The 13562-nt window shown below is 39.6% G+C and overlaps 1 protein-coding gene across 2 annotated transcripts in view; it reads right to left on the bottom strand.

Moving 5' to 3' along the window:
* Positions 1 to 5084: 5084 nt before the first annotated feature.
* The window catches only part of LOC142340144 (beta-1,3-galactosyl-O-glycosyl-glycoprotein beta-1,6-N-acetylglucosaminyltransferase-like), a 33918-nt gene continuing 25440 nt past the window's right edge, over positions 5085 to 13562 (bottom strand). For both annotated transcript variants that reach the window (XM_075390618.1, XM_075390619.1), the window contains exons 4-5: positions 6727 to 7007; positions 5085 to 5532 (exon numbers count right to left, since the gene is read on the bottom strand). In XM_075390618.1, the coding sequence (XP_075246733.1) occupies positions 5233 to 5532; positions 6727 to 7007 (581 nt within the window). In that variant the 3' untranslated portion in view covers positions 5085 to 5232. The remainder of the gene's footprint in view (positions 5533 to 6726; positions 7008 to 13562) is intronic.

Here is a 13562-nt window from a genome sequence, read left to right as displayed (position 1 = left end):
CGCGCACACCTACCCCCATCCCTCTAACACACCTGCACCCAACCAACCCCACCCCACCTATCTGCCAATATTTTTCACTAAAAATTAATTTTTTCTCACTGTATTTTGTTTTTTTTTTATTCTCTTATCTAACCTTACCTATGAAGGAAATATGAAGGAAATATTTTTTTTATTCTCTCATATTTCCTTCATAGGTAAGGTTAGATAAGAGTTTTTATTGCGCGACTTTTTGAATCGTTTCCGGTATTCTACCGTCTATGTTTTTTGTGTCTTTTCCATTGGTACCAACTCCCCCCCCCCAGCTTAGTGGGCGCATATTATTTGCACCCCCAGATGCACGTGACATTTTTTACATAATGATTAACTATGTAATGGCAAGCGCTCTGTTACTGCGGGGCACATAACGTACTGGGGGGTACAAACGGAAACGATTCATTTTTTAATGAACATTTTTCGCTTCAAAGTTTTTGCGCTTTTCTGCTAGAATAATCTTTGACTTCTCAAGTAACTTTCTCACGCAGTTTTTATTTTTTTGAGAGTTTTCATTGAAAAATGACTTTGTTTTTGAACATCGACTTTTGTTCTAGAACGTTGACTTCCGTTTTCAAACAAGGGACCTTGAAAGTAATTTATTTGGTAATGTTTAGTAACTAAGAACTGGTGGTAATAGTCAAAGTAGGGTTAGAGAATTTTTGATCCACCCACACAGATCTACCCCCACCCCTCACACACACCTACCGCCAAGCCACCCCACCTACCTGCCAATATGTCTCACTAAAAATTGATTTTTTTTCTCAGTGTATATTGATTTTTTTATTTTCTCATATTTCCGAAATAGGTAAGGTTAGATAAGAGTTTTTATTGCACGACTTTTTGAATCGTTTCTGGTATTCTACCGTCTATGTTTTTAATGCAGATTTTTTACTTCAACGTTTATGCGCTCTTTTAGAATAATCTTTGACTTCTCAATTGACTTTCTAACGGAGTGTTTTTGATTTTTTGAGTGCTTGTTTTGAAGTTTGACTTTTTTTATCGAACACTGACTTTTGTTTTAGAACGTTGACTTTTGTTTTCAAACAAGAGACTTTGAAAGTAGCTTAGCTTGTAATGTATAGTAATTAAGAACTGGTGGTAATATTCAAAATATAAAGGTTGGAGAAAATTTGATCCCCCCACACTCACACCTGCCCCCCACCCCTCACACACCTCACACCTACCCCCAGCCAACCCCACCCCACCTACCTGCCAATACTTCTCACAAACATTTTATTTTTTCTCAATGTATATTGTTTTTTTCTTCTCTCATATTTCCGAAATAGGTAAGGTTAGATAAGAGTTTTTTTTTGCACGACTCTTTGACTCGTTTCTGGTATTCTACCGTCTATGTTTTTAATGCAGATTTTTTACTTCAACGTTCATGCGCTCTTCTTGTAGAATAATCTTTGACTTCTCAAAGGACTTTCTCATGCAATTTTTTGATTTTTTGAGTGCTTGTTATGAAGTTTGACTTTTGTTTTCGAACACTGACTTTTGTTTTAAAACGTCGACTTCTGTTTTCAAACAAGGGACCTTGAAAGTAATTAATTTGGTAATGTATAGTAACTAGGACTAGTGGTACTAGTCAAAGTAGGGTTAGAGAATTTTTGATCTCCCCTCACACACAGCTACCGCCAAGCCACCCCACCTACCTGCCAATTTGTCTCACTAAAAATTGTTTTTTTTTCTCACTTTATATTGTTTTTATTTTTTATTTTCTCATATTTCCGAAATAGGTATGGTTAGATAAGAGTTTCTATTGCACGACTCTTTGAATCGTTTCTGGTATTTTTCCGTCTATGTATTTTAATGCAGATTTTTTACTTCAAAGTTTATGCGCTCTTCTTTGGAATAATCTTTGACTTCTCAATTGACTTTCTCGCGCAGTATTTTGATTTTTTTAGTGCTTGTTATGAAGTTTGACTTTTGTTTTCGAACACCGACTTTTGTTTTAAAACGTTGACTTCTGTTCTCAAACAAGGGACTTTGAAAGTAGCTTAACTTGTAATGTTTAGTAATTAAGAACTGGTGGTTATATTCAAAGTAACAAGGTTAGAAATTTTTCTGATCTCCCCCCACGCGCACACCTACCCCCCATACCTCTAACACACCTGCACCCAACCAACCCCACCCCACCTATCCGCCAATATTTTTCACTAAAAATTAATTTTTTCTCACTGTATATTGTTTTTTATTCTCTCATATTTCCTTCATAGGTAAGGTTAGATAAGTTTTTGAATCGTTTCCGGTATTCTACCCTCTATGTTTTTTGTGTCTTTCCCATTGGTACCAACCCCCCCCCCCCCCCCGCTTAGTGGGCGCATATTTTTTGCACCCTCAGATGCACGTGCAATTTTTTTACATAATGATTAACTATGTAATGGCAAGCGCTCTGTTACTGCGGGGCACATAACGTACTGGGGGGTACAAACGAAACGATTCATTTTTTAATGAACATTTTTCGCTTCAAAGTTTTTGCGCTTTTCTGCTAGAATAATCTTTGACTTCTCAAGTAACTTTCTCACGCAGTTTTTATTTTTTTGAGTGCTTTCATTGAAAAATGACTGTTTTTGAACATCGACTTTTGATTTAGAACGTTGACTTCCGTTTTCAAACAAGGGACCTTGAAAGTAATTTATTTGGTAATGTTTAGTTGGTAATGTATACTAACTAGGACTGGTGTTAAAAGTCAAAGTAGGGTTAGAGAATTTTTGATCCCCCCACACAGATCTACCTCCACCCCTCACACATACACACCTACCGCCAAGCCACCCCACCTACCTGCCAATATGTCTCACTAAAAATTGATTTTTTCTCACTGTATATTGTTTTTTTATTTTCTCATATTTCCAGAAGAAGCCATGAAAAGTTTTCAGTTTCTCTTGAATAAATGTGTTGAAAAATTTGTTCCTTCGAAAATTTGTTAAGGTACAAAAAATAAAAAATTGTGGGTTGACCACGAAATAAAACATCTAGCTACCAAGAAACGACCACAATACCGAAATTTTTATGCGAACAAAAGACAAAAATGATCAGCTCAAATTCAATGCACTACGTAACAAGCTGCAAAAACTGATCAGAAGAAAAAAGGAAATGTATTATCAGCGATTAATGAACGTAGACGGTCAGAAAAACTCGAAATCTTTTTCTGACTGCATTAGCAGATTAAAAGCAAAGTTGCATCGCAAGATAGGCTCAATAAAGAGACAGCTGATAAATTCATAGACTGTTTTTCTTCAGTTGGTAAAATCTTAGCATCAAATTTTGAATCTAAAAACGAGAATATTTCTAAAAGCAGTAGTATTAGTGTACAATCAATGCGACTAACAAGGGCCACTTTGCTGGAAGTACGGGAAATAATAAATAAAACGCAAACCACATATAGCACAGATTGCTTTGAATTGAACAACTTTTTTCTGAAGAAACTCGAATGGGTAATTGTGCCAAGACTAACTAAATTAATCAACAAATGTATCGATGAAAGAAGTTTTCCACCTTGCTTGAAAGAAGCTATCATAGTAGCAGTACATAAAAGTGGTGATGTCCAGAAACCATCTAACTTCAGACCAATTTCTCTACTTCCGACTGTTGCAAAAGTCTTTGAAACATTTCTGTACAACAAAATATCTAATTTTTTGGAAGTTTTTGATATCCTCGATGCAAATCAATATGGTTTCAGACGACAAAGAGGAACAATTGATGCCTTAGCGCATTTTGTTGAAAACGCTAGGGACACTATAGAAAACCAGCCAAAGTGCTCGATAGGGTTGTTTCTATATTTGAAAAAGCATTTGACACGGTTGATCATAACTTACTTCTTAGAAAAATTGCTAACATAGGTTTGAGAGGCCCAATGCTTGAAATTATGAAATCTTACTTATCTGACAGAAAACAAATTCTTAGATATTGTGCTGCAAGAACGAGTCCGAGAATTGTTACGTTTGTCGTGCCTCAAGGTTCAGTTTCAGGACCACTACTTTTCATCATATACGTCAATGACATCAGACAACAATGCAACTGCTCCACAATAACGCTCTATGCCTACGATACTGCTCTGCAGCCACAAACAAAATGAAGATTTTTTTCAACGTGATATTGACAACATCGGCCTCTACCTAAGCGATAACAAACTGACGCTCAATGTTGAAAAAACCATTAATCTAAACTTATTTTTTAAAACTATGAATGTTCTAAGACTGAACAATGCAACCCTTAAAAGGAGCAACGAAGTAAAGTATCTAGGCGTACTTATTTACGGAACTGCAAACAAGACAAGCCTGAAATTTATCAAGTGAAATGTAAACAATTTTCGCGAATTATTTTCAGAAAACAAAGTCATCAATCAACAGCGAACGAACGGGAAAAATATGGAATCTTCCTGGTGAAAGAGCTACATATTTATGAGCTTTTAAAATTTTTAACCAAAACAATTAGGCGAGAACATAAAAATGAAGTTTTTAACAGATTTATTGCGGATTCAGAGCTTGTCAGGTTAGATGAGAAAAGAAAAACAAGTAAGAAACTAAAAGCTAGCAATCAATTTACTGGTATCAAGCCAAAGAGAATTGGAACACGAATAGGGAAATTGCTAAATTATATACTTAATTTCGACTCAAAAAATGTTCATTTTATAAAGAGTTGCTACAAATCTGGAATTATTACACACCAACATACTTTTGAAAATATTATAAAAGGAAATGATATCATAGAACTTTTTTATTGGTTTTTTTAGCAATTGTCTAAAACCTTATTTTTTTGTATCCCTTTAGAAAAACTCAAGTGTTTCCTCACGTGTACTTGCTGTCACTCAATCTTTTTAAACCTTAAAAACAAACCAATATCAACCCCCTACCCCCACCCCTATTTGCTAACAAACTTGAACTACTTCCCAAAGGCAGCACACGACTAGGCTTTTTTGTCTTTTGATGGCCTTTTGAGTATGTATATGTAAACCTCATTGAACAATGCTGTTTGTTTATACATACTTGAAAACAATTTATTATTATTAAGATACTTATTTAAAAAACGACCAAAAGACTTATGGTGTACTTTGTGTTTGTTCTCTCATTTCATGATGGTTATGTTGTATTATACTATTATCATTTTCTCAGAATGGCATTAACGAAATGTTAATAAATAACATGAACCGGTGAAGTTGCAATAGTTCTTGCAACTAGTTAATTGCATGATATATTTTCAGGAATGATCTCTTATAGTGTCTATGATGTGATCGTGATTCTCTTCAATTTTAATAGCAAATGAGTTCGAAACCCTCCCTGTGAAGTATTCGTCCTGTTGTCTCCTATAATGCCATGCGTACATGCAGTCCCACGCCCTTGGCTGAAAGTCCCACAGAAACTTGTTTGCAAACAAAGCCGTGCCATAGTATGTGTTCACAAGTTCGGGCAGAGTTTTCACTCCTATCATACAAATTTCACGTTTTATTCTGCGACTCTTGCACTCGAAGTTGGATCCGAACTTCCAGTTCTTGTATCGGGAAAAGTTTCCTTTTCCGCCCATGGAATTTAGACATGTAATAGATATCTTTACTCGCTTGAAAAGATAAGATGCTGCTTTATAGTTTTTTCGGCAGTTTACTTAGTTTTGTATCGTCATAATTGCTGCCAGTTATCAACTACTTAATCATGAATTATACCATTTAAGTACATTTGCAGGATCGTTTGAGTACGTCAGGATTATTTTGGCTAAGCTGTGTCTGTTTGTTGGACTATTATGTCTGGAGACTGCTTTGCCAGGAAATATTTTGCTATCTGTGACAATTCTGATTGGACAGGACACGCTTAAAAGGCATAAATAAATTGTAATGCCTAGTCCCCTCTTATAGGAACTACTAATTAGAAACGCGCACTAGTTTCTCATTTTTTATGGAGCGAGGGAACTTAATTCTGACCATCTTGATCTGAAAACTGAACAGCCTTAGTGATATTATGTAATTTCGATCCTTACCCGGGTCGAGAAAATTTCCAAAAATTATGAAAGAAATGCGCTCAATTTTCAAAAACTTCAGCGCAAAAACCTTACATAATAATGCGCTGATATGCGCTGAAAAGTGCTGAAACTTTGTAAGAAATGTGCCGAAATCAGCTGAAATTTCAAAAAGTTCAGCTATTTTCTTTCGCTCCGAGGCTCGAACCCCGATCATTGTGTCTCATCTATCAATTAATCCACTGCACTTTTGAGAACTGAAATGCTTCCCATTTAATTTGAATTTATAATAATAAAACGTTTGATATGAAAAACGCTGAAATTATGTAAGAAATGCGCTGAAAATGTGCTGAAACTTATGTAAGAAATGTGCTGAAAATGCGCTGAAATCATGTAAGAAATACGCTGAAGATGCGCTGAAACTTTGTAAGAAATGCGCTGAAAAGGTGCTGAAAGTTATATAAGAAATGAGATGAAAATGCACTGAAATTATGTAAGAAATGCGCTGAAGGTGCGCTGAAATTTTAAAGTTTAAGCGCCATTTCGAAATTTCAGCGCATGTCTTACATAATTTCAGCGCATTTCTTACAAAAAGATGCGCTGAAACGGCGCTGACATCTCGACCCGGGTAGTGTCATTACGCAATGCCAAACTGTTACTAATGTCTGCACACTCATTAATTTGTTCAAGTACACTTATGCAAAAAAATGCTTCATGGCGAAAAGGAAACATTTCCTTGTATCGCAACTCGAACTGGTTCGCGACTGATTTCTTGGGATCCATGACCCACTCAGAGCCAGGAAGTCTGGTTATGTTGTAGTTGTAGTGCAACACTGCAAAGTAGTGTTCATCATTGCACCGGAACTTCTTCATGAAGTCCAGCACTGCCAGAGAGAGGTGTGAGGTGACAATGTACTCTATAGCCTTGTATGTGAATGCATAGTGGGTTGAGCTCTTGTACCTCTCCATCCCATAAGGCAGTTCAATCGGGATTCGCTTCCACATATCCTTTGGTTTCGAATATCCTCAAAACAATTAACTCAGACATAACAACTAACTTTTCACTGTGAGTACCCAAATTGCCCAAGATCGTGAAAAGGATTAAATAATGATGAACCCAAATGAGTCGACAAACTATAGCTTTGTTTAATACACTTCTTTGAAGAAAATTCAACGAAATAAAGATTTCACCCTCCTCCAGGCCATAAACAAATTGAAATAATAGGACATTCTAGCATTAACATATAGAGCCCCCCACCCCCTCCCTAAACGTTATGAGAAGCGCAAAAAGTCAAGGTGGGACGATATTGACCCAAATAACACGATCGAGCACAGCACGTTTCATGGTTTGATTCGGGGTCAAACTATATGAACCAGCTTGCACACACCATGAACTTATGCCTCCAAAACAATTTCGATTAATTACATTCTTGGAGTATAGTAAGACGAAGGGCTCTAAGAGAGCGGCTCAGAGCACTTTATGCCCACCGTGCGTTACTTGCGTTCCGTTTTTGAGGACAAAAAATCAAATGAGTCAAACGAAAAACCAATCAATCGAAAAATGGCATAAAAAACGACATTACTATTATAGTGAGCGCAATTAGCTCGTTTAATAGCAATTAATTAACTATCAGAAAATGAACTTCAAGATTTTCCATTATAATTTTTTTTCAATCCGGGCTCAGCGCCACAGAAGCACACTTTTTCACAGTAATGCTAGCTCCTTGAGTTTCCTGAGGTGAATGACCTGTTCCATGTTTGTCACGAAGGCGATTTCCTCCCCTGTTAAGTTTATGGCTCAAAGTATATTGGAAAATCTTTTCATGGGCCATTACAGGATATTTTTATGGGTCCAGGTATCTAACAAAAGTTTGTTCATGAGTGAATACAGAGTCTTTTTTGGGTTCAAAGTATCTAGAAAAATCTGTGGGCAAATGCAGGGTATTTTCACGGGTCAAAGTATCTAACAAAAATCTTTCATTACGTGATACTTTTAATGTTAAGTGTTTCAATAAAAATTTGCATGGGACTATGCAGGGTATTTTTGTGGGTCAATGTATCTAACAAAAAATTTTCATGTGACAGTACGGAGTCTTTTCATGGGTCATTTATCTAACATAAATCGTTTCATTGGCCAAAACAGGGTCTTTTATGGGTTTTTACCTGGCTGAATTGTGCGGTTGATCAAACTTAAATAACTAAACATGACAGATTAACGTCGGAGAATTGCTCTCAAACGACTGGCTTCGTTAGTAGCTAGATGCGGTTGAAACTTAAGCTTAGTTGAAGGGACCTAGTGTGAGCGCGGTGGGGGGAGGGTGAAAAAGCGCTGGGTTAAGGGTGGAACAATGTCAGAGGTTAAGGGGGAAGGGGTCAAACTATAGGAACCGCCCTACATACCATGAATTTACGTTTTCTAAAAATTTTCGATGAATCGCGCATACTTAGAGACTGATAAGGCTCTGAGTGAGTTTCTCAGGCGCCTAATGCCGTCCAGCGCTACCTCTATTCCATTTTTGAGGACGAAAAGTAAGAATAATAATTATTATGGTTCCTGCGTAATCGCAGCGGAACAGCATTAGGCCACAGCGGCCTGTTCTCAGTTGCCCTTTTGTTTATTATTCCCCACATTTCAGGCTGTTCTTTCTATGAGCAGCATTGCTCTTTTTTGGTGACTATGGCCACTGTTTTTGCGTCTGAAACTTTCACGTGGTACCATCATTGCAGCCAACATTGTTCAGGCTATGGTCAACCTGAAACTTTGGTTAAGTAAGAGCTCATCCTCAGACAGCTTCACGGAGGCAGGGGATTGAACTCGCAATCAATGGCATATGAATTACACACCTAGCAAAGCAGGCGTTCCCCCAAATCAGGAGTTGCCCCTTAATCACTCCTCGATCCTTCCGTTTGTGCTGTTGACGTCTCATTATCTCGGTTCCACTCAACGTACAGACGAAAAACCCGCAGAAACACGCTCACGCAGACGTCTTGGGGAAGCCTCGAACACCAGCACGCTGGAAATTGAACAGCTATCTAAAAACAACGTTGTCACTGTGAGCCGTTCCGGCTCGGGTTAGGAAGCAGCAGTACATGTGGTTCGTTATCGATTGACTATGAAGGGAACTGTCTGGCGGGGACAAGCCCCTTAGACAGTTCCTGTTTGGTTTGAAGTCGAAAAACAATATAATTAGCCTATAGCACGTTTTTAGACAATGGTAGAATCAAAATTAAGCTGCTAAAGTGTGTCAAACATAAAACGCAAAAAAATTAAGTCCCGACGGGATTCGAACCCACTCCTCCATCGTAGAAGTCTCACCTTCAACCACTAGACCACGTTAGCTCTGATTTCACTCATTTCAAAAGTTAGAACAATGCCTCAGCTCACTATGCAGTCTTTGTTTTCAGTCTACAGTGTGTAACGTCTAGTAACCACTGTGCTACGCAGTTTGTTTACACGCGCTTCAAACCGCTTCAACAATGACAATCACCAGCGGACGACGGACTGAGACATCTCATTTCTGCTCACGGGCCAAAACCTCTTCAACTTCTCTTCAAAATGCACGCTTTAATCAAATGTATTGTTTCTGAAATAAATGTTCTACAATCAAAGAAGTCATAGACACGCCAAATGAGCAATCTCAACGCCTATTTGGCCTCATTTCCAAACTGTTTTACTTTGAACGAAAAAAAAACTGAATATTTTTGTGTTTGAGAACTCGCACACGCTGCAGAATTGAAGCGCGCACGTAATAAGAACATACGTTGCTGAGAACACTTCTTTTAACAGTCCTTTTCTCCCCTGCTCAGGATCGATCTGACAACCTTCAGCGTGGGAGGCGAACGCATATCGCGCACTGTGCCGACTTACTCCGCTTACAAAAAATTACGGAATTGAGTCGAACTTTAAAGTGGGTTTTCTTCGAACTGGGAAAAGCTATCCTTCAACGGTTTCGTCTAATATAAACTAGATCTCAGGACAATTTCAATGGACCAATTCAAAAAACTAACTTCTTTTTCAATTTTGAGAAAACTGCACTTTTTCTCAGACAAGCTGTTTTCCCACTCCTTGAAAATGGAAAAGTGCCCAAAAACCATGGAAGGATTGTTTCAATCTTCTAGGGTCATAAGGATCGCTGCCCCTTATTTTCCCATTCGGACATGCATGCAAAATTTCAGCCAATTCCTACGGGTGCAATTGGAGAAATCGCCCAAACTTTTTTTTGAGGGACGCGTTAGCTTTATGCCTATGCCGGGAGGGGCCCCTACCCCTCCGCCAAAGAGAGCTTTGAACGCGGATGGCGCGCGACCACCTAGGGGTCAGGCGTGCCCCCGGGGCAGGAGTTGCCCTCGTGTCACTCGAAACCTGAATTTTGTGCTGTTGACGTCTCATTATCTCCCTTCCACTCAACATACAGACATAAAACACAAAGAAACACGCTCACGCAAACGTCTTGGAGAAGCCTCGAACTCCAGCATGCTGGAAATTGAAAAAATATTTAGAAACGACGCTTGTCAATTCGAGCCGTTCCGGCTCGGGGTGAGAAGAAGCAATATAGATGGTTCTTTGTCGATTGACTATGGAAGGAACTGTCTGGCGGGGGACAAGCCCCTTAGACAGTTCCTGCTTGGATTAACGTCAAGAAAACAACAAAAATAGCAAATAGCACGTGTTTAGACACTGGTAGAATCAATATTAAGCTCCTCAAATGTGTCAAATGTGAAAAGCAAAAAAGTAGGCCTCTGACGGGACTCGAACCCACGCCTCCATCGTTGAAGTCCCAACTTGAACCACTGAACCATGTTACCTCTGATTTCGATCATTTCAATGCTAGAACAATGCCTCAACTCACTATGCAGTCTACGTTTCCAATCCACAGTGTGTAGCGTCTAGTAACCACTGTGCAACGCAGTTTGTGTAGACGCGCTTTAAACCGCCCTTCAACAAGACGGACTGAGACATCTCATTTCTGCTCACGGGCCAAAACGCACGCATTACTCACTTCTTCGATTTCTGAAATAAATGTTCTACAATCAAAGAGAACATAGGTACTCCAATTGAGCAATCTCAACGCCTAATTGGCCTCATTTACGAACTACTTTTCTTTGAACAACAACAAACGGAAAATTGATGTGTTTGAGAACTCACACATGCAGCAGAATTGAAACACGCACGTAAGAAAACACGTTGACTAGAGAGAGCACTTCATTCAATGGCTTTTTTCTCTCCTGCTCAGAATCGATCTGACAACCTGCAGCGTGGGAGGCGAACGCATATCGCGCACTGTGCCGACTTCCTCCACTTACAAAAAAATAAGGAAGTGGGGCGAACTTTAAAGTGAGTTTTCTTCAAACTGGGAAAAGCTATCTGTCAACGGTTTCGTCTAATATAAACTAGACCTCAGTACAATTTCAAGGGATCAACTCAAAAAATTAACTTCTTTTTCAATTTTGAGAAAAATGCACTTTTTCTCAGACCAGCCGTTTTCCACTCCTTCAAAATGGAAAAATGCCCAAAAACCATGGAAGGATTGTTTCAATCTTCTCGGGTCATAACGATCGCTGCCCTTCATTTTACCATTCGGACCTGCATGCAAAATTTCAGCCAATTCCTACGGGTGCAATCCGAGAAATCGCTTAATCTAAAACTGGAGGGAGAAGTTAGATTCTGCCTAAGCCAGCAGGGCCCCTACCCCGCTGCCGAAAAGAGTTTTGAGCGCGTACGGCGCGCGACCACCTAGGGGGGCAGGCGTTCCCCCCCTTCAGGAGTTCCCCCTCAATCACTCGATCCTTCCATTTGTGCTGTTGACGTCTCAGTGTCTTCTGCCACTCAACGTACAGACAAAAAAAACAACAGAAACACGCTCACGCAGACGTCTTGGAGAAGCCTCGAACTCCAGCACGCAGGAAATTGAAAAATATTTAGAAACGACGCTTGTCAATTCGAGCCGTTCCGGCTCGGCGTAAGAAGAAACAGTATAGATGGTTCTTTGTCAATTGACTATCGAAGGAACTGTCTGGCGGGGGACAAGCCCCTTAGACAGTTCCTGTTTGGTTTAAAGTAAAGAAAATAATAAAAACAGCAAATAGAGCATGTTTAGACACTGGTAGAATCAAAATTATGCTCCTCAAACGTTTTAAAGGTGAAAGTAAAAAAGTACGCGTCTGACGGGCTTCGAACCCACGCCTCCAGCGTAGAAGTCTCATCTTCAACCACTGCGTCATGTTACCTCTGATTTCAAGCATCTAAAAGTTAGAACCATGCCTCTAGTCACAATGCAGTCTGTGTTTCCAATCCTAAATGTGTTATGTCTAGAAAACACTGTGCTAGCGCAGTTTGGGTACACGCCTTTTCAACTTCTCTTCATTTGCGCTGCCGGGCCAAAAAGCACGCATTAATCAACTGTATTGTTTCTGAAATGAATGTTCTACAATCAAAGAAGTCATAGGCACGCCAAATGAGCAATCTCAACGCCTAATTGGCCTCGATTCCGAACCGTTTTTCTTTGAACGATAACAAACTGAATATTGATGTGTTTGACAAATCACACACGCTGCAGAATTGAAGCGCGCGCGTAATAAGAACATACGTTGCTGAGAACACTTCTTTTAATAGTCCTTTTCTCCCCTGCTCAGGATCGATCTGACAACCTGCAGCGTGGGAGGCGAACGCATATCGCGCACTGCGCCAAGGTTCTCCGCTTACAAAAAAATAAGGAAGCGGGACGAACTTTAAAGTGGGTTTTCTTCAAATTGGGAAAAGCTATCTGTCAACGGTTTCGTGTAATATAAACTAGATTTCAGGACAATTCCTATGGACCAACACAATAAATTAACTTTGCTTGTAATTTTGAGAAAATCCACTTTTTTTCAGATAAGCTCATTTTGACGATTTTCCCGGGAAAAATGCCCAAAAAATCATGGAAGGAGTGTTTCAATCGTTTCGGGTCATAAGGGTAAATTTTCCTGGCTCGCCATTTCCCACCAGCTGACAAAATTTCAGAAAATTCTGATGGATGCGATTCGAGGAATTGATGCGCGCAAAATTTGGGGTACATGCTACCCGTACAATAAAACATCCGGGGCCCCTACCCCGTCGTACAAGCCTGACTTTTGCATTGAGCACGCGACCACCTAGGGGGGCAGGCGTTCCCCCTCAATCAGGAGTTCCCCCTGAATCACTCGATCCTTCCATTTGTGCTGTTGACGTCCCTCTCTTTTCGGTTCATTCTCTCCCCCAACTCACAATACAGAAAAACACACACGCGCACGCGCAAACGTCTTGTAGACTCCTCGAACGCCAGCACGCAGAAAAAGCTATTTAGAAACGACGTTTGTAAGTTTGAGCCGTTCCGGCTCGGTAAATGAACGAGCAGTATAGATGGTTCTTTGTCTATTGACTATTGAGGGAACTGTCTGGCGGGACAAGCCCCTTAGACAGTTCCTGCTTGGATTAACGTCAAGAAAACAACAAAAATGGCAAATAGCACGTGTTTAGACACTGGTACAATCAAAATTAAGCTCCTCAGATGTGTCAAATGTGAAAAGCAAAAAAGTAGGCCTATGACGGGACTCGAACCCAC

This window comes from Convolutriloba macropyga, chromosome 5 (assembly GCF_964194025.1).
Source record: "Convolutriloba macropyga chromosome 5, txConMacr16.3, whole genome shotgun sequence".
NCBI lineage: Eukaryota > Metazoa > Xenacoelomorpha > Acoela > Convolutidae > Convolutriloba > Convolutriloba macropyga.
This window is presented reverse-complemented; position numbering and strand designations above follow the sequence as displayed.